The 21,065-nt window shown below is 37.5% G+C and overlaps 1 protein-coding gene across 1 annotated transcript; it reads right to left on the reverse strand.

The window, feature by feature from the left end:
• Nucleotides 1–1,197: 1,197 nt before the first annotated feature.
• SPPA (signal peptide peptidase) lies at nucleotides 1,198–15,975 on the reverse strand. The gene is made up of 13 exons (XM_059597129.2): nucleotides 15,601–15,975; nucleotides 15,324–15,507; nucleotides 15,103–15,240; nucleotides 13,852–14,022; nucleotides 13,673–13,776; nucleotides 13,137–13,204; nucleotides 8,343–8,509; nucleotides 7,674–7,743; nucleotides 6,258–6,412; nucleotides 3,714–3,819; nucleotides 1,959–2,046; nucleotides 1,689–1,832; nucleotides 1,198–1,547 (listed from the first exon to the last, which is right to left on the reverse strand). Exons 1-13 carry the CDS (start codon nucleotides 15,964–15,966, stop codon nucleotides 1,317–1,319), a joined length of 1,992 nt encoding a protein of 663 aa, XP_059453112.2. The 5' UTR covers nucleotides 15,967–15,975; the 3' UTR covers nucleotides 1,198–1,316.
• Nucleotides 15,976–21,065: the final 5,090 nt, after the last annotated feature.

Raw genomic sequence — 21,065 nt, forward strand, 5'->3', positions numbered from 1 at the left:
GATAGTGATTCATCGTGCCTCGAAGCTATCTTTTGTTTTAGATTTTTGTTCTTACTTGAATATTATTTGCCTAACGATTGAGTGTTTATTAATGATCCTTCTTCCTTATCACTTAATATTCCTAACACTTATATCCTCAATAATTTGCCTGAAACTACTCTAGTTCCGGCCTCTAAATTTCATCGCATTCACCACTTAGAGCGCATCACCTTTGAATAACAATCGTCTATATGCCCAAATCTGTTGCTTGTAGTATAGCCAATGCCTCTAATGCACGCAGCTATAGAATATCCCTATTTTGGTTAGGCTTTTCACAGCAATGGCATTTCCTTCTTGATCCCTCGATATAGCTCCCATGCCCATCCATCCATCCATTTATCTTATCAACAACATTCATTTATGTACTGCTTTTTATTCGCCTTCTTAAATTAATTCGAAGACACCAATAGATTAGGGCCTGAACCATATTTTTCTTCTTTATTATTATATAATTGTTGGCCTGCCCTTCCACGATTTAGGAAGAATTCTCCAAATCATCAATGCAGGAAATGGGGTGTTTGTAATTGTAGGTAGTTTGCTTACTATCATTGGGCCTTTAATTAAATCATGGGGTAATTATATTTTCATTCATCAACTATAACGCATTATCACTTTACCACCAAGAACCCTACTGCCCAACCCCATCAAACTACCATTTTGTATCAAAAAACCCTACTATCAGTTAAATGCTTTAACTCAGACGATCAATCCGTCATTTTAGCCCCATGAACTATAACACATTGTCACTTTACCCCCTTAAATTACAACGCATTGTCATTTTGCCCCATGAACTACAACACATTGTCACTTTGACCGTCTAAGTTAACATTTGTGACTCATGGAATAAGGGTTTTGCCCCATTAAATCTTTTTGACCATCATCTCCATCTGTCGTAAATTACCCAACTTTTATTAAATCATTTTGAGCAAATCAGATTTGAAGGGAGGTTGTAAGTGATCAAATTCCCTTCCCTGGATGTACTCATAAAATCCTCAATATACAGAAGAGAAGAAAGGATTAACTCCCCCCTTCCCTGGATGTATCATCAGCATTAAAAATTGGCCATGTGGGATGGATGGGTCAGAGCATGTTTCACTCCCCCCTCCTTTTCCATAATGCTGTACATGTACATACAAAAGCATATAGAAGAGAAGAAAGGAAAAAATTTACACCTCTTACCTTTGGTTTTTGCTTATATATATTCATTATCAAAGCAACTGCTCCTCTCTGTAACGCCTAAATTTAAGAAACTAAAAAATAGATTTCGGCAATAGAGGCTAGAGGGAACTGAGGTAATCTTTTATCAAAGCGAAGATGGGATTGGCATAAGAATATCCCTCCAGTCTTTGAAACATAATTCCATCCATCCGGGCTTGAACTCCGTCGGATATGCTCAACTCTCGCAGCACTTCTTTCAGTGTTATGTCAACTCCAACTAGAGTATTCCCTACGCCACTTAAGATCTCGGGAAGTGACGGGGAAGATCTTGAAAGTTCCACTAGACTAACCTGGCCCCATCCAACCAAATGCATTATTAGCCTTGTAATTTGTTTACACAAGTACTAATCAGTACTAGTATTCATCCTAACCAAATTCATTACCAAAGGAAAAAAAAACAAAAACATAGAAGAAAAAGGTAAACAACAAACCTGTCTGTCTTGAGGTATATTAGCTTTAAGTTTTGCAATTGCAATTGCCCGAGAAATCCCACCGATAGCATCAACCAAACCTCTTGAAGCTGCATCTTTACCAGTCCAAACTCTCCCTTGTGCGACCTCCTCCATCTTATCTACCTAGCAACAGAATGATAGGATCATTAGAAAGATTTCAGATTTTATACAGGATATTAAAAGTTAAGAATAAAGAGATGAAATGAAGCGACTGAAATTGTTAGTGAAACATCAAAATGACCAACATACAGTCATTGATCTGGAAAAAGCTGCCTTGTCACGAAATTGCTTATATGCATTCTGTGCAGACTTGGCAAAAAGTTCTGCTTCGTCTGGTCTGTATAAGAGAATGGGAACTAGTCAAGTTTATAAGCATAGAGTGGTAACTCAACTGCAACACACTAAACTGGAGCAACGTCCACCAAAAGGTAAAATTAGGACTGCCATCAAAGACACATCGAGGTTCAGGCAGGTCAATTGGATACAGTAGTCCAAATCAGTGCAATGTGGAGCCAGGATTATGCTTTTCTTTTTAAAATGAAGTGATTTTTGGTAATAAATTTTTATGTAATTCAAACATGAACTTTAGCCTTATTTGTTATCATTAACTGGAAAAGTGAAAGAAAACAAAAGACTAAAGGCATTATGAATAAGAAAATTACAGTTCTCTTATATTTGGAAACAATACAGAAAGCTTCATTTCTATTATTTCATTGGTAATTTTGAAACTCTAAAATGAAAAAATAATAGACTCAATTTCTTATTGAAAAGCATTCTGCATCTACAAAACAAATAAAATTCCTCTCTCAATCTAGAAAACAGATCAACAAAATTTGGGTCCTTGCCTTTAACTTTGTTACTATTGATTTAGCAACCTGCTACTTACCAAAAAACTAAAGTTAGCAACACATTTAGTGAAAATTAACACTCCATTTGTTTCGATGTAAAATGTTTTTTGTTGGAAAATGTTACATTTTTCAATGTTTGGCACGTATGGAAAATCACAAATATATATATATATATATATATATATATATATATATATATATATATATTTTCATTCAATCATATTAAATTTTAAATTACGAAAATGCCCCAACTAAGTCATATAGTGACCTGGAGAGGTCCCGACCAAGTCTTGGCGGTGTCCTAACCAGATCCCGACGATGTCCTGGAGGGGCCCCAGTTGAGTCTCGCACAGGTTCTGGCGAGGTCCTAGTCAGGTCCCGATTGGGTCGCAACGGTGTCTCAGTCAAGCCCCTGCGGTGTCCTAACTAGGTCCTGACAGTCTCCCTCGGGTCCCAGCGGGGTCTTAGCAAAATCCCGACAGGGTCCTAGTGGGGTCTCAGCAGGATCCTGATGAGGTCTCGGCGATGTTCCGATTAGGTTCAAGCGGGGTCCCTACGATGGTCTGGTAAAGTCCTAGCGGAGTCCCAGCGATGTCTTGGTTGGGTGTGTCGACTTCAGAATGAGATTCTCAAATTTGAAAATGGTTTATGGTTTCCAAAAATGGAAACAATTTCTAGAAATTAAAGTCTTTTTTCGGTCAAATTGAAAATACTTTTTGTTAACTATTATTTTTCGTCACACCAAACATCAGAAATTATGAAAAACATTTTAAGAAATCATTTTACGCCGAAACAAACAAAGCCTAAAAAACCAAATTATTGAAATGGATTATCGTAGCTATTAAAAATATGACTTTTAAATATGGTGGATATTTGAAGGATCATGTGTTTGTTTGGTCAATACTTATGTCCATTTCATCCACAACTTCCCAAGTTCAAACCAATACATTATCTAATGTATTTTTCAAAGGTTAATGTGAGGGCATAACTGCATAATCAATGAAACAAAGTCATCTACACACTATCCGCTTACATAGCTAGTGAAAGATGTATTCTGGTTTCACTTTGACTATGAAATTATATGTATAGCAGAATATTATCTTGTCCAGTTCCACAAAGATATGTAAAGCTAGCAAAAAAAAAAAGGTGTCTTTACCTGAAAGGTCTTTGTTCAGCTGCAAGGAGCTCAGCATATCTTCCCCTCGATATAATTTCCTTGTTGAAGCCAATCTTTTCATACAGTTGACCCAAATTAAACTTACCTACAATCAAAGTTAATGATGCAGCACCAACTTCTTACACATTCCATATACTTTTAACAATCAAGGGAAGGTTTAGAAGATTCCCCTTTTTCTACTTTGTTTTTTTATTGTGAATTAATTCGTTCAATTTTAGCAACCATAAGCACAAGTGCAACATATAAGCAACTTCCAAATGAAAAGCACTTTGACCCAAAGATTTTTTTTGATTAAGTAATTGCAAAGCTCAACAGCAGAGGCCAAGTAGACACAAATTATACAAGAGATAAACCCGACAATAAGCAGAGAAAAGATCAAGAAAAACCTGACCCAAAGAAATTATGGTGCATTTATGAAAACTTGCCTATTCAGTTATCAAAAAAAGAAAACCCTATTTAGTTGAAAATTTGCAAGGCGACATTGATATGTTTCTCTTCTTTGGAAACAGAAACTTCCACTTTCCCATGGAGTAGTATATGAAAAGTCAAAGTTCCATTGCGAGTCAGTTTCTTTGTGTGGACGGCGACTCTAGGAAAGATTCTGACTTTGGACAACTTGCGTAAAAGAGGTATCATTGTGGTAGGATGGTGTTGCATGTGCAAGCAAAATGGTGAGTCTATCATCCATTTTCTCCTTCATTGTGAAGTGGCATGAGCGTTATGGAGTTTAGTACTCACTCTTTTTGATGTCACATGGGTTATGCCTGGAGGGGTGGCAGATTTGTTAGTGTGTTGGCGTGGTCAACGTGGTAATATTTCAGCTAAGGATGTGTGGCGAATAGCACCATTGTGTCTTATATGGATCATTTGGCGAGAGCGGAATGCAAAATGCTTTGAAGATCAAGAAAGGTTAATGGAAGAGCTCAAAAAGTTGCTTATTCAAACATTGTTCCATTGGACCGAAGCTTGTAGTGTGCCTAAAATTTCCACCATGTCTCAATTTTTATCTTTATGTTCCTCTTTTTGTCTATAGTGGGGCTTTTTTTTGTATACTTCTTGTGTACTAGGGTTACGCCCCTCTGCGCTTTCAATAAATCACTTATTTATATAAAAAAAAAGATATGAATCAAAAAGTTCTAGCTTGATTACCACAATTTCAATCATGATTCATATACGATTGGAGAAACCATTATGTGTAATCTTACAACTTTAATAGCACAAGGAGACACTATTTGAGATCCATACAGGTAACAATCTTTCATGAACTATGATACCCCAAATTTTAAACATGTTGAGTTAAATCCCACATCATGCGGGTAGATTGTGAAGATGTTGCACGGCCATGTGCTAAGTCCTCCTAGATTGATTGTATACTAGGTGGCATTGGACCATATAAGTGATTCTAAAGAGCTATAATAATAACAAGCCCTTTATAACGCAAATTTAGTTTAGTGCTTTCTTGGATCTTGACAAATTATGACACCTTATATTGGATTAAATTGTAGAGGTGATAAATGGGTATGTGGTAAGTCCCACATTGGCAATAATTTTAAGGAGCTCCTCATTATGAATAGTCCTTTGGAGTACCACACAGATTGTGTTACCGTGTCCCCATGTCATGGAAAGTGGTATCAGACCAAATTAATAATGCCATATGGCATTGGACACTACAATGCTACGTGGACCTTGATGAGGATAAGAGTTTGAATGGAGAAGATTGTGATATCTTGAATTATGAAGATGTTGTGTTATGTCCTACATTAGGTGGATGGATTGTGAGCATGTTGCATGAGGAAGTACTAAATTTCACTTTAGTTGTGTAATATGTGGAACTAGGCTATATACATGACTGTTGGGAACTCCAATAATAACTAGTCCTTTGGGATAATAAGGCACATGTAATTAGCATTTCCTTGGAATATGGAAATTTTTCTTTAACTAGAAAAATTAATTAGAATACTCATTATTAGAGAAGGTACACATAAATGTACACTTAGCAGGGAAATCTTTTCCACATATGCAGTATGCCAAGTGTTGTGCCTGTAGGATAAGCTGCAGGCATGTAGATATGTCAATTTATTTATTTAAAAAAAGCACATATACTAAGACTCTTTCCTTCTGTAATTTATCTAGCTCTACATGAAGAAAGTAAACAGAAAGTGTTTATGGTAAGGAGAGTTCAATATAGAAGTTAACATGAAGTAATCAGGTGTTTTATGGTAAGGAGTGCACAATACAGAAGTTAACACCCATATATTTGGCTTAACAAACTAAAGCTTCTTGCATCTCCTCAGTTATACTTCAACATTGGAGATCCCAAAATAGGAAAAAGAGAACACGTGATTGAAAATAATCCTTATTCTTCACCAATACCTTTTGCACATGCGCATCTGCAGACATATTTTGTTTTCTCACTGCCGCAGCCAACTTAAATTTATTCTATTTAACAGTCCTACCAGCTTATGTCTCTGATGTTCAGTTACTTTATTTTTTATTTTTGGGTTGAAGCATTCTTAGGTTCACCTGTGACAACTCCAATAGAACCAGTCAATGTTAGATTTTCTGCAACAAGTGTCCCTGCTGCCATTGCCATATAGTATCCACCGCTTGCGGCCACATCAGACATTGATGCAATGACAGGTTTCGATTCTGCCAAAAGTCTGATTTCCCTCCACATTCTGTACACCATAAATACCAGATCTTAGTAGGTTAACCATATAATAATTTCTTTAAATAATTCAATACAAGCAACCAAAGCACTTTCTTTGTCAATCTTCACATCTTATTCCCCAACTTTTCTTTTGTCTTCTGAGTTTTTATCAGATGACTGCTCAGGGAAGGAGAGGAAAGGGTTATGTTTAAACCAAGGCAGAAGTTAGATGGATTTCTTGACTGAAAATCAATTGCAGATCTACTATGTTTGAAACTTTTGATCAACTCAAGAACAGTATTAACTGGAGGAAGTTTGCATTTCAAAGATGCTTAAATGCAGCTACCAGAAGCAGGAAAGACACTAATTTTGAAGAGCAGGAAGGCATATTCCCACAGAAAGGCAGGAAAGGCCTCTTGACTGTAGCACAAGGCCAGTATCGCAGCTCACATATAAGGTTTTAAAATATAATTGCTCTAGTTTTTAGTCAATGAACTTCATCTGAATCACTAATGGTTACCTCGACATTACCTCATTAGAATCAATTGGTAGGTCCAGTTCATACATTTTATCGACATCAACTAAGTAGACACAAAATGCTTGCCTCCACTGTGCCATATTAGCCACACTTTACAGATGCTTCAGAGTCACATAATGCTTATACAGGAGGAAGATAAATTCCAGACTCTGTTTTGTTCGTTTGTGTGTGACTAGATGAGAGTTCTGAGAGCAGGAGTCTTGGGCTGAGTTTGCTTGCTAGATGCAGAAAGGTAATCGTGTTTTTTTGGGACACTAATCATGCTAATTGGGGCATATTAGATTTCAGGGAGAAACAGCAAAGATGGAAACATTTGCAAGGTGATCCACGTTCACATCTTCTCCCTATAATTGTTAGGGGAGTTTTCAGCAGATGTTGGCTGCAGCAGACGAGTGGGGCTGATACAAAACAGGGTGGGTTCTCTAAGGTCTGTCCTCTTATGCTTTGAAGTAGTTACAAGTTTGAGAATTAATTTCGATGAAAGCAAACTAATAACAGTGGGTGCTGCAGAGGAGGAAGGTCTTGCTTCTGATGTATTATCTCCCCATTGGAAGCGGTATGGGACTCTATTATTACCCAGTATGAGGTTGCTTCAAGTATGAGAAACTTGACAGAGGGAATTCTGAATCAATGATTATAGTTTAAAGAAAACAAAAATATAACTACCTGGTCTACAAAAATGTCTACTTCCTTTATTCACGTATCAATGGATTCAATCTTACATATATAGGTAAAATGTACCAGCACTTACAAATCAGAAGCAAGAGCATCACCTCCAGGGCTGTCAATTCGGATGATTGCTGCCTTATATCTTTTTGACTCTGAGGGTGAGAAAGGGGAAAAAAAAAAACCAACATGACTGGAAAAATCATTTAACTAAAAAGGGAAAGCAGCAAGAATACAGAGTTGATTTCAACAAAAAGTCTCCCAAGCCGATAAAGACATGATGACCCTGGTAGACTATGCTTTTTGTTCTTATACTTCTAATGACAGATGGAGGTTGAAGAAACGGCATGTACGGTGCCTGGGCCCAAGTAGAAATCAAAGCTACATGTCGTAAATGCATACAGATGTTACTATTTCTCCAAGTGAACCGAACTAATTCCCCTCTGTTCTTTTGAATTCCTCTACATTAGAAGTCTTCTTAATATAACTAGCCAGAAGACTTCTCAAGAGTCAAGTCAGACATCTATATGTATTTTTTCATAGCATCTTCAAATGGGTCCCCACCCCATGTCTACACAATATACAGCATGCCATAACTGCAAAGCATCGCATGGTGTTAACATTCACGTAATTCATCATCTCGTAAGGCAATGACACATTACTCAAATCTTAAGAGAAAACTGTCATGCCTCTGCAGAGAAGAAAAAAAAAAAGCATTATATCAAGTAAATTGTAATTGTAAGGTCATGTATACCTCTCACATTACGAATCTTCTCAATGAACTGCTCTGCAATAATGCCCGAACCTGGAACACTTAATGGACTCCGTACACGACTAATGCTCCCTGAAGCTCTGATCACAGCTATTTGATCCTTACCGCCTGATAAACCAAGAGTCCATTTTCTAACTCCAGAGTATTTTCTACATTTACCATGAACAAAGAAGAAGGAAAGAAATCATTAAATAATGGATACATATCATAGAAAAAAAGAAGTCACATGGTATATATGGAGACCACAGTATGAGACAGTAATTCCTCAGAAAAATTGTTGGGAAATTTAAATCACAAAATTGTTCACATTGTTTTCTAATAAAGTAATTCAATCTCGTAAAAAGCGCAGAATTGCACAACCCATGTACACATAAAGTATATAAGAGAATGAGAATAACTTCAGTAAAGACCTAACACAAACCAACTCCTTTGTGCCCTCCACTCACAGATAGACACATAAGCGTAGAGCACCAAAAGAGCTTAAGATGAAAACACGGGAACTCACCCTATTGAAAAAATTTCTATCCAACTGCTCCACTGATTTGACTCTTATTCGGCGGCGGCTCCTCCATCCGCTACTTTTCTGGCGGCTCCTCCTCTGGCATCTACCTTTTTTTTTTGATAAGTTCCTTCGGCATCTACCTTTCCAACCACACCTCCATCAATGGTGAGAAACCTTGGCAAGACACCTCACTCCATGCTAGACACCAACGAGTTCTACAGTTAAGGAGAAGGCGGAATGTGCACCAGCTGAATTTGAGAACAAGATTTGTTGCCGTCTTCTCTTCCAACAGCATAAAGGTATTGAGATGGACCCTATGAGCACTATAGGCCTCTTTCATCAAGTTGTAAGGATTATCGGTGGCATTAGCATATAAGCAATTCCATCAAATTTTGATGCTTTCGCTTTTGTAGAACCATCTCTAAAGAAAATAATGGCATGCATATCACATCCAAACCGGAAGGAATGGCACCTGACTGCATGAAAGCAGATGCGTGCACAGAAGAGGGTAGAGGAGCCATAGAAGAGCAACCCACATCTTCCAGCGATGTAGAAGCCACCATTGGGTTCGTCAGAGTCACCAGCGTGTCAGAGACAGACATCACGCACCTGAGAAGACCACCCTGGACCAACGCCAACGCCATCTCCGGAGAGGCAAACCCAAAATCCACTTTAGAACCTGAAACCAACCTAGCGCCCGAGACTTCAGCAAGAACCTGGGGAGAAACTGCCGATGGGAAATCCAACCCCATCTTTTGAGCAGCCTTCGACGACGTGTCAGAGCAAAACTGAGAAGCTTGAGCCGAACCCATACTTGAACCCGGATCAGAAAAAGATCCAAAAGCAAAAAGGACCCAGAGATGGGCTCCGGATCAGAATCCATGATTAGAGGCCTAAGCCTCGAACATGGTCCAACAGACGAAGCCTTGAGCCCAGCCTTCAACCTAAAACCAGGAAAGTGTTTGGACCTGATCCACATCAGACCTAAACTTCTGGAGTGAATTCTTCCATGAACGAAAGAACCTCATCGTCTTCTTCCTTGGAGCACCACCGCCATGAGTATGCCTACTACCCAGCAAAGAGCCAACCTTTATCTTTTTGGTCGGCGCAGCAAACGGCTACTCCTCCAAGTCGAAACAGTTCACCGCCATCCTCGGATCCTCGGCATCTCTAACCAACCCCACTTAGCACAGATCCAAGCTGCGTAGATCCATCTTTGGCGCTAGCAACAAAGAGGACTTAACACAAGACACCACCTCCACGAAGGATCTAGCCCCAAAGTAGCGCCCTAATGAGCAGTCCTTTACTACCTTACCCTTATTCCTCTCCACCATAAAACCCTCCTCGGAGGCCGGTAACCCAAACGTTGCTTCTAGAGAGTGCAGAAACATAGCCACTTCCAAAAAATGGCCAGCCCTATTACCACCCCTACGAACCATCAAAACCTCCACATTCTCATGGAAAGATTTGACAAAGTCCTTCCCCGGAGACAACAATGCCACCTCCACCATGGCTGCCAACCAAACAGAACATTGATGACCCAAAACAATAAACCCAACGAACCCCTTCCTCCTTTCCTCCAAGCGAAGCTTTGACTTTCCTGCCATCGCCAAAAAGGAAAAGGCTTTAGCTTCCACAGAGAAATGACGCTCCATCTCAATCTTGCCAGGCCATACCAGCAGCAAAAGCTCGGAAGAGACCAGCAAAGACAGAAGCAGAACCGAAGAATTGGAGCCGATGAACCAGAACTGAGCTCTAGCGGGACGCGCCTCCGCTAGAGGAGAGAGGAAGAGAAGAGCGGGAGACAAAGGAGAGAGAACAGACAGAATATTGACACTAAGATATCTTGCCAACTATGTATTCCACATCACAAAAAGATCCTTATAAAAGTTATTCTCTAAAAGAAATCCCTAATTAGGGAGAAAAGGAAGAAAACAATTGAAAAGAATCCGAAAAAGTAGAAAAGCTACACCACCAACCAAGCAGAAAGAGATTTAAACATTATGGCTTTTAACTCTATCACCGTTCTCTCTCAGTTTTCGAAGCTCCTCGCATTCTACTCTATCAAACTGCACCACATTAAACACAAATGAGCCACCCTCCAAGCCTCTAAAATGCATCGGCTTCCCAATTGGCCTCTCCAACTAGCCAGCAATTCAACCACCCTTCTAGGCATGACCCACTCTATGCTAAATAGATGGAAGATCAAAACCCACAGTTCTCTAGCTACCTCACAATGAAAAAGAATGTGATCAATAGTCTCCCCTGATGGGGACATCAGACACGGGCCACTGATCACACGCACATATGGACGTTGACAAGGGCCACCTATAGTATCGTGGGCGTATTATTATTTTTTTAGTATTAATTTTCATTTTAATTTCATTCGAACTTTATTTATTTACATTTGGGCTTTATGTTATTTTAGCGGGCCGTTAACCCAATTATCACTAGGGTTAGGGTTAGGGTTAGGGTTTAGCCTTTACCCTATTTAAGCTTAAGTTTCTATTGTACAAAACAATTTTTGATGAATAATATGATTGACGAGGTTTTGTCGTTTTCTTCCCCCAAACTTTCTCTCTGTCCAAGCTACTTTCTCTTTCTCTGGCTTTTCTGCTTCAAGCTTTCTTCTCAACGCTTATTGTCCCACATGATCCCCATTCCTCTTACACAAACAGCACCAGTACGCCACAATGTCGTGTCTAGAAACACACCCCCAACGGTCCTAATGTTTTTCCGTGAAACAGTAATCTTCCCCCAAACTATCAGATTTGGTTTCCACCAATCACCACAACGCCTCTCTTTCCCTAGCATACCTTCATAATCACTTCCCAAGGAAAGCTCAATTAAACCAAATCAGATTTCTTAACCCTAAAAGACCCGAGCGAACTGGAGAACAAATTTTAGACCAACTTACTAGATGGAATTTGAACTCGTCATCGACTCTACTCAATAGAAAATTTGAGCGCACGAGATGGATCATTATTGAGCCTTATTGGACTTTATTGGACTTTTTATTAGTTGCATTTTGGTTTTATTTATTTATTTTTCAGATGGGTTATACTATTTTATTTTGGACTTTATTTTTTTTTTTTCCGCGCCTTTAGCCCAAGTAATGCTAGGGTTAGGGTTTAACCTATATTCTATTAGGCGTAAGTTTTTATTGTATTAGCAGTTTTGATGAATAATATTTTGAGACATGGGTTTGTCTTCTTCTCCCCCCCTAACTTTCTCTCTCTCCCCTCTCCCGATCTTTCTTCTTCCTCTCTCTTTGGCTCCTTTTCTTCTTTCTCTCGGCTTCTCCCTCTCTCCTTAATCTCTTCCTCTAAGCTTTATCCTCAAGTGTATTTGTCCTGCATCAAAATTCCTCTAAAGTTTTTTCAATCCAGTTGGCTACTCCTGCAAGAATTAGAAAAAGGAATAGATAATAAGTGGGCAAATTAAAGAGAGTGCTTTTAATCATCCAACCTCCCACTCTTCAATTAGAGCCTCTTCCAACTTGCCAAACGACATTCCAATTTTTGAAGAATGATGACATCATTATTGACTTAGCCTTATATGAAGCTTCTAGAGGAAAACCCAGATACTTCAGAGGCAAAGAGGAAACCCTAGAGCCAAGGATATGTGCCAAACCTACCTCCAATATAATCCACCACGCTAGTAGTTTTCGAAGGGTGGTAAGTTGGCTCTAATTTAAAGCGGTCTCACTAATTTGCCTACTTATTATCAACCCTTTTTCCTATTCCTATAGGAGTAGCCAACCAAATTGAGAAACTTCGAAGGGATTTTCTGTGGGGTGGAGTTGGTGACAAGATCAAATTCCATCTAGTAAGGTGCTTTAAAATTTGTTCTCCAATTTGCTCGGGTGTTTGAGGGTTAGAAATCTGATATTGAGCTCCCTTAGGGAAGTGGTTATGGAGGTATGCCATAGGCATCGTAGAGATCAGTAGTGGAAACCAAATTTGATAGTTAAGTATAACTCCATGGCAAGTATTCACTCAAAATATTTATACCTAAAACAGCAGGGTGTTGATATATATATATATATACATATAATGTTGGATTATGATACAGCAATAAAAAACAATTGGGAAAACTCTATAAAGATTAGATGTCTAATCAATAGAAAGTAACAGGAATAATTCTTTACTTAAACAACAGAAAAGGACAGCTCCAATTGGGACGTCTAGTTGTCAACAACTCCAGGAAAACAAAATACTCCACGAGACACTAAACTATACGTAGTTGATGGCCTTAATTAAGAATTTGACTACCTGTAATCAATCATAGGAAGTTTTTTATCCCTCTGCACGCCAAGTCTCTTCCTTAACATTGAAATAACCTGCAAGGACTAGATGTTACTAAAAACCACCCGAAAATCATCATATAAATCAAGGAAAAAAGCCTTACAGTTTCAAAGACAGAAACCACTCCCACTACAGATGGCTGTCAAACACAGTCCTCAACAGAAACTATTGAACAGGTATGGATGGCCAACAATCAACTGTAACAACAATATGGTATGTATCTCTGAAAACTAGTGGATATATTTAGACTAGAGAATTACTATGCGATAGAAGCTCTACCTATAACTTAACTGGAGGAGCAAGGAGGGGCGATGACTGAGTTTTAGAAAACCCTCTCAACTGGCTGTAAGTATAATACTATACTGAAGACTAAACAAAAATGCCATCTCACTCTCAAAATATCTATTGAAATTCTTATAAGTTAAGTGCAGTAGCAAATGTTGATTCTTCCTCATAATACCTCAAGCCCTAACTTCTAAGCAAACAGGAACAGAACTATGTACCTCATCATCATAGCTTATGTTTGTAATCCAGCCTTCTTCTTTTAGCCTTTCAACTTGGTAAACTCCTTCATTGATGAAGTTCTCAAGATCCTCCCTTGACTTTCCTACAAAAAATTTGCAGAAGCCTGTAAGTTTATTCAATACTTGAAGATTCAGAAAAGCATCAGATGCCAAGCCACCTTGTGCAGAAGAAACTTTATCCAGCCAATTTCCATAGATGTTATCAAGCAATGCAGTCAGCATCTCACAATTTTCTTCAGACATTGTTTTGCGTATCAGTTGATCCCCAGCACTTTTGTATTTGCCAATCCTTTCCACTTGTGGCTCAATTCCTACTTTGTCAAGGACACCTGCAAAACAAAATTTTCTGAACCTCTATCACATAATACACTTGGAACTATAAGGTAGCACAGAGTACCATTTTTAAAAGTGAAAAATTAGGAAAGGACTTTTGTGCCTCTGTCTTCAAAAAACTAAATGTAAGCAAAAATAGGCTATAAGTTTTTACCTTACAAGCATCTATAAGACGCACATGTGAGCAAGTTAAACATTATGGATTAAGCACAGCTACTATAAAATGCAGTCCCCTCTCAATTTAAAGTTGCATGATAATAAAAGAGCCAAGGCCATGATAATCATATTTGGAGGATCAATTTATGTGACCAACCAAACTTTTAATTACTGGATATGATTGCCAATGCCTTCCACACTTAGCAAGGTTGGATTCCAAAATCTCTTTTTAAAACTTTTCTGATGCTATACAACAATTGAACAACATCTTGTTCGTATCTCCAGATTACTCTAACCATTTCAAAAAACTAGAAAAGTTTTGCTACATCAAAATTCTGGGACAGAGATTAATAACATAATCCAGTCAATGACTCAGGTGACAAGCATCCTTGTGCTAAGTATTTTCTCTTTGTATTTTAATATATTCAGGTGAAAATACAAAAAAGCAGTAATTACTCACTTAAGATAGCCCAAAAGATGTGACGGTAAAATGTAGATAAAATTAGTACGATGAACAGAGTCCAAGAATTCAGATGATGGTAAGTTCCATGACACCTGAGCCCACTAAAAAAAGGGCAACATAGCTAATAAGGTAAATTGAGTTGTAATAGTAGCAAGAATCAGCAGTAACTCCATTTCAGAAATCAGCTGCAAGTTCATGCAAGCCAAGAGTCAAAATATCTGCAAGGTTACATACTTATACATATAAACTGCACTCAATTAACAAGAAAAAATATTTTAAACTGCAGCAGATTACTAAAGTCTGAAAATCATGTAATACAGAAGGAGAAAGAGGAAAACATTCATTTGCTCCCATAAGACACATGAAACAAACTTGTTTTCTAATGGGAAGAAATATCTTTTAGTTGAGACAGAAATTGTCTCAGGCTCGACATACATTATCAAACAAGTTACCTCACCTGAAAGGAATGATGCTTGAACAGTCAAACCGAACAAAGAAAAATAAGCACTTGGAGGGGCATAGATCTCATCACACGCACAGGCAACGTAATATTCTTTCTCGCGACATGTAGGGACATATGCCACAATGAATTTACCTACAAGTAGAAACAAAAAAAAAAAAAATCCAAGTTAGACAATTCGCTATAGAAACCTACCTCGAAATAAGAGAATCAGCTACCTGATTTCTTGAAATCCAACACATGCCTTCGGATTTCTTCAACTTTACCCCACCCACAATTCAGAGTTTCAATATGGAGATAGATGCCAGAAATACGAGGGTCATACGCTGCTTTTATAATGTTCTCACAAATCTGAGGTAGAGACAGTCCGGAAGAGAAACGGCTCTTTAGCTGATCAGATATCTGAGCACAGCAATTTGAACTTGTCGAATTTCAAACGTAAACTAAAAACTAAAAACTTGTAGAAAATGAAGGAGAAAATAAAGCTCCGGTTACCTGGCCGCGCAGCTTCATGTTCAAGACGGCGCCCTTGCGAACGCGCTCCCAAGGGAAGGCAACCAGCATCTTAATCTTCACAGAGAAGTTCCTCCACCAGCTAAACTCCTCAAACTGAAATTCACCGCTCGGATAGTCCTCATCGCGACCTCCACCACTAATCTTGTTACTGTTAACCTTCTTTCCATCCTTGCCTACTACTACTTCCTCTTCCTCTTTGCTTTTGACGGAGAAGGATAAGGCTCGGAGGTGAACGGATGAGGGGCCATGGAAATGGAGAGGAGAGAGAGGGGTGGGGGCGATGAGGGCTCGCCGGTGGACGGAGGCGAAATGCGGGGTGTGGAGGAGAAGAAGAAGCTTCGACATTTTTGGTTATGTAATGTTTCGTCCCCTAACTGAAAACCAAACTCAAAAGAAAAAGAAAAAGGTTATGCTTCATCCACGTCATCAGGTTATGGACTGTCACCATGTCATATCCATGAAAATTCTCCAAACGGTGGATTTATTATCTTTATCAAATAAATAGATAATTTAATGTGTAAAAATTCAGTGAATTTCAAGATTTTGCATGTATCATCGTCTTATAATTTAATTTTTTTAAAATCACGATGTAACTTTGGTAGAAATCATAAAATGCTACACATAAAGTGACTAAGGGTCCATTCGAGAGTACGTTTTTAAACTAAATTGTAATTTTAGAGTGTTTGAGATTGCGATTTTAAAAACGCAAATTTTAAAATCGTGAAAAAAATCTGCGATTTTTATAAGCTGACTAGATAGTGCTTATTTGAAAAAAATGTGAATTTAAACCAAAATCACGATTTCACTTAAAATAATATTTGGCGCAATATTTACTTATGTGGCCATTAAACCACAATTATATGTTAATGTTGTCAAAACACTCAATTGATAAAAAAAAGTACTTCTTAACTTGTTTTACCAAACAAGTACAATTGTAAAAAGTAGCGAATTCAAAAACACAATTTTTAAAATCACATTTATTGAAATCACAATCTCAAATCCACACTAAATCATTAATTGTTTAGGATAATTCCAAAAATATACCACATGCAAGAGCAAACTGAGGACTATTGATGCACACCGGCCAATATGAAGTAAGATTTTTAAGTATTGAATCCAAAAATAGTAAAGCAATTGAATCCAAAAATAGCAACACAGATCTCAAAGTGATCACCCTAGCAAATCAAATTCCCATGAGATTTGCATTGGAAGCTTATCGAAATTTCATAGAATCAGATTAATAAAATAAACCTACCATTTGGTGCTGAGCCTGAACCCAACTACCCATGTTTGTTCCAACCAATAGAGAGGGAAGTTCCTTTTGAAGTAACCACTACTGTATGACTCCCCGCTGCCCCAGCTCTAACAACTTTGTACCTTCAAGACAGCCCATAACAACTCGAATGACAAAATTAATTAATAAATAAATAGTGACTCAAAAGTTTTATGAAGACATTTAACTCCAGAATTTAAAATGGGTCACAAAAAGCCCCAAAACATGCAATTAGATAATATGAGAAAATATAGTTCTTTAACAGAACCATCACTCACAAGTTAAGCAATTGCTACAAAACCCCCCAAGTAATCAAGGTTATGAGAAATCCAATATCTTTCCATTATTCATTAGACTATCAAATTTCTCCACTGTCTTAACAAGTCAAAGCTTTGATAAGCAAATGCGCATGCAAAGTCTGACAACCTTTGCTACTTAGTTTAGTTCCACCCCTCAATTGTTTTTCATAACTTCCTTCGAATTCTTTTTCTTCGAGCCCTATTTCATATCATATACTTCAATTCTATAACCACTTCATAAGGTCAAACTCACACGGTATTTCACAAGAATCTATATATTTCTATTATCCTTAAAAGATTAGGATAAAATTGTCCAAGCCCATGTAAAAATATTATATATCCAAAGTTCCATTAGATGCTTTAAATTACCAAGAAAATTTAATTCCAACTTCAGTATCGATTCTAGTACTCCATAAAAGAACACAAGAAAAATCACAAATCCATATCAGTCAGCAAGCCCCAATGGAATACCAGCAAATCAACAAAAGAGATTTTCTCAAGAAATTCATTCGGCCAACCTCCCAATTCTTAATTAATTACATCTCCAATCATTTGCCACAATGATAATTTAGAAATCAACAAAATCATTCAATACCGAGTGTTCCATAAGTTTTTTTTTATGATAACTGTTGTGACTTTTAAAATGATACTCGCAAGCGCATGAGTCGTTTGTAATAAAGTGTGTGCAAGTGCGAGGTCGATCCACAGGAAATTGCGTCATGTAAATCAATTTCAATTTAAACTAATCCTATTTTATGATTGCTCGAGGAGTACCAACACAAGCAACAATATTGTCCTTTAAAAACTGGACCACAACTCTATGGTCATTGGTCTTGCAAGCAACAGCCTCCACCCATTTGGACACGTAGTCCACAGCAACCAGGATATAGAGATAGCCAAAGGAGTTTGGGAAGGGTCCTATGAAGTCAATGCCCCAAACATCAAAAATCTCAACAATCAGAATGGGGTTGAGGGGCATTGATAAGCGTCGAATGTTGCACATTCAAACCCCTTAATTTACATATGTTAATTCCTTAGCATTGTTATTTGTTTGATTTTGTTTTGTTTTTGTGTTTTCAGGATATAAATCAAGATGCAATTAATTCCATTGATTTTGGGCTTAAAAGCACACTTTGAGAAGACCTAGAAGATATGGTTAAACTTAACCAATCATGGTTAAGTTTAAATCAAATAAAGAAAATGATTAATTCGGAATTTCTCAAATTGGAGTCAAAATCGGATTGGATTCAATTTTGGATTCTGTATATGTCTCGGTATTTTGGCCATAACTTTCAGCTCAAATATCCGATTGAGGTGATTCAAGCCGCACTGGAAAGCTAACTCAAATTTCTACAAATCATTGTGAAATAGCATTTTCCTAATTCGGAGCGCCTCATTGCCAAAATTGCCCCGCAAAATAGGAACGCAATTCTGGGCGAATCCTATTCCGATTTGGACTTAGGTTTTCTTTATCCTAATTGGACTTGGACTTAAATCTCCGAAATTTATAGGATTACTAGGGCTTCTAGGACTCTCCTAAGCCCTATAAATAGGCCTCTAAGCATTGAGAAAAGACACACCGCCTCTTAGAGCAAAATTCAGTAAATTGTCTTTGGAGCTTAGGAGATCATGAGCGGCTAAACCCCTTCGTGAGGTGTTGATGTAACCCTATCCAAGCATAATGGTTTGATTGTATTTAATTTCTAGATTTTTAATTTATGCATGTTGATTGTATAACTATGAGGATTGCTACAATTGATTTATGTTCTTCATATTAAATGCAATTGTTCTTCAATTTCAAATCAATATTTGTGAAATTCTTCTCTTGTCTTAGAAAGTATTTTACTTTTATTGAAATCAAATCATTCTTGTTTTTTGTGATTATGAGGATGATGGTTATACAATGGGTTTAATTGACATATGATCAATAGGATTTGATAGGCCATGCCTAGGGAAGACGGATTGTACTACACCCTAGTTTAGTGTAATTTAGGTAGACAGTCCGTGCCAACCGAAGATGGGTTACACTTATTCATTGATTGTATGTATCCCATTAAAGAATTTGATAATTTATACCTAGGAAAGACGGGTCGTACCGCATCTTAGTGGTTAGGTGGACGATCCGTGCCAACCGAAGATAGATTATGCTTATTCTTTAATAAGTTAGTTTCTTGTTTATTTATAACATGCATAAAATGAATTTCTGGGATTAATTATGATTAGCCATTGTTGTGCGGATAGAGGTGAAGTCAATACCCTACACTCTCTCTCTTATTTTTAATCTCTTTTATTTTCATGCACATTAGTTTTTAAAGAAAATCAAATCAATTCTCCTTTTTAATTAAGTTAATTTTGATCTTTTGAATTTTGATAATAAAACCCCTGCAGTCCTTGAGGTTCGACACCCTCTCTATAGCCGTATCCTACAAAGATTCGTCCTATTGCGAGTGGTTATTTTTATAATTGATATTTTTGGTCACAAAAATACCACATCAGGCATCATATTTTGTCTTGAAATACTCCCTTGCTTCTAGCAACTTCACAAGATGTACAGAAGGTGTGAGAGTCTCGGAATAGGGTAGGCCAATAAAATCCACCCTACAGAATCTTTGCAGCGGTCTTAGTAGCACTAAAATGGCCTCCACAAGCATGATCATGACAAAAGGAGATGACATTGGATTGGTCATGCTCAGGTATACACCTTCTAATGATCTGATCGGGACAATACTTGAACAAGTAAGGATCATCCCAGAAAAAATGCTTCACCGTGGACAAAAATTTGGACTTATCTTGTCGCCCCCAGTGCAAAGGCATTTGGCCGGTGACCAGATAGTTCACTATATCAGCAAACCATGGTGAAGGAGTGTGAGCAATGTGCATCAATTGCTCATTAGGGAAGGTCTCAAAGATGGGGGTGGCATCTTCAATAAAATCTACAGTCAATATAGACAAATGATCGGCCACCACATTTTCGGAACCCTTCTTATCCCGAATCTCTATGTCAAACTCTTGTAACAGTAGGATCCACCAGATGAGGCGAGATTTAGCATCTTTTTTGGAGAAAATATACTTCAATGCTACATGATCCTAGTAGATAATGACTTTAGATCCTAGCAAGTAGGATCTAAACTTGTCCAAAGCAAAAACGACTGCCAACAACTCCTTCTCAGTGGTAGAGTAATTGAGTTGTGCATCATTTAGAGTTGTGCCCGCATAGTAGATGACATGGGGGATTCTATTGTTGTGCAAATTTATTTAACTCGCAAGTGCACGAATCGATTGTAGTTTAATGGATTGCAAGTGCGAGGTCGATCCCACAGAGAATTGTATTTTTGAAAGAGCAATTTATATCTAAACTAATTAAATCCTAATCTAGTTCCAAAAGGGTTTTGATTTTTGAGTTTTGAAAATTAAAGGATAAACATAAACTAAATAAAATAAGTAAATCTAAGGATAAAGGTACTAAGGTTTGAGAATTCACACTCACCAAATCATAACAACATACTTTATGTTCATCAATATTAATCCGAAGTTCTCACAAATTAAATCATAGATATGTTTTACTATGCTTCAAAGAATTAATCAAAATCATCCCATGTATCCATTCATTGACCAAATCACAAAAGGAATCCAAATTCAATTGAAACACCAGATGTATCCGTAGAACAAATCACAAGGGATATCCAATTTTTATGAGTTAAAAGCCAAGCAATCAATCATATGAAATTATCTCAAATCATCACATGTATCCTTGAATCACAAGAGATATCCAAGAATCACTCTATACAATTGATTAGAAGTAAAACAATTGAAATATAAAACCCAATAAAATTAGAATAATAAAAACTTACATAAAAGTATTGATGTTCTTC

This window comes from Corylus avellana, chromosome 7 (genome assembly GCF_965113065.1).
Source record: "Corylus avellana chromosome 7, dhCorAvel1.hap1.2, whole genome shotgun sequence".
Taxonomy (NCBI): domain Eukaryota; kingdom Viridiplantae; phylum Streptophyta; class Magnoliopsida; order Fagales; family Betulaceae; genus Corylus; species Corylus avellana.

Coding starts and splice junctions, on each gene's coding strand:
- SPPA (XM_059597129.2), bottom strand. CDS start 15,966: ATGTCGAAGCTTCTTCTTCTCCTCCACACCCCGCATTTCGCCTCCGTC. Junction 14,023..15,102: donor TCAAGCATCATTCCTTTCAG/GTGAGGTAACTT, acceptor TTTGTTTTGCAG/GTGTCCTTGACAAAGTAGGA. Junction 13,777..13,851: donor TAAAGTTTCTTCTGCACAAG/GTGGCTTGGCAT, acceptor AATTTTTTGTAG/GAAAGTCAAGGGAGGATCTT.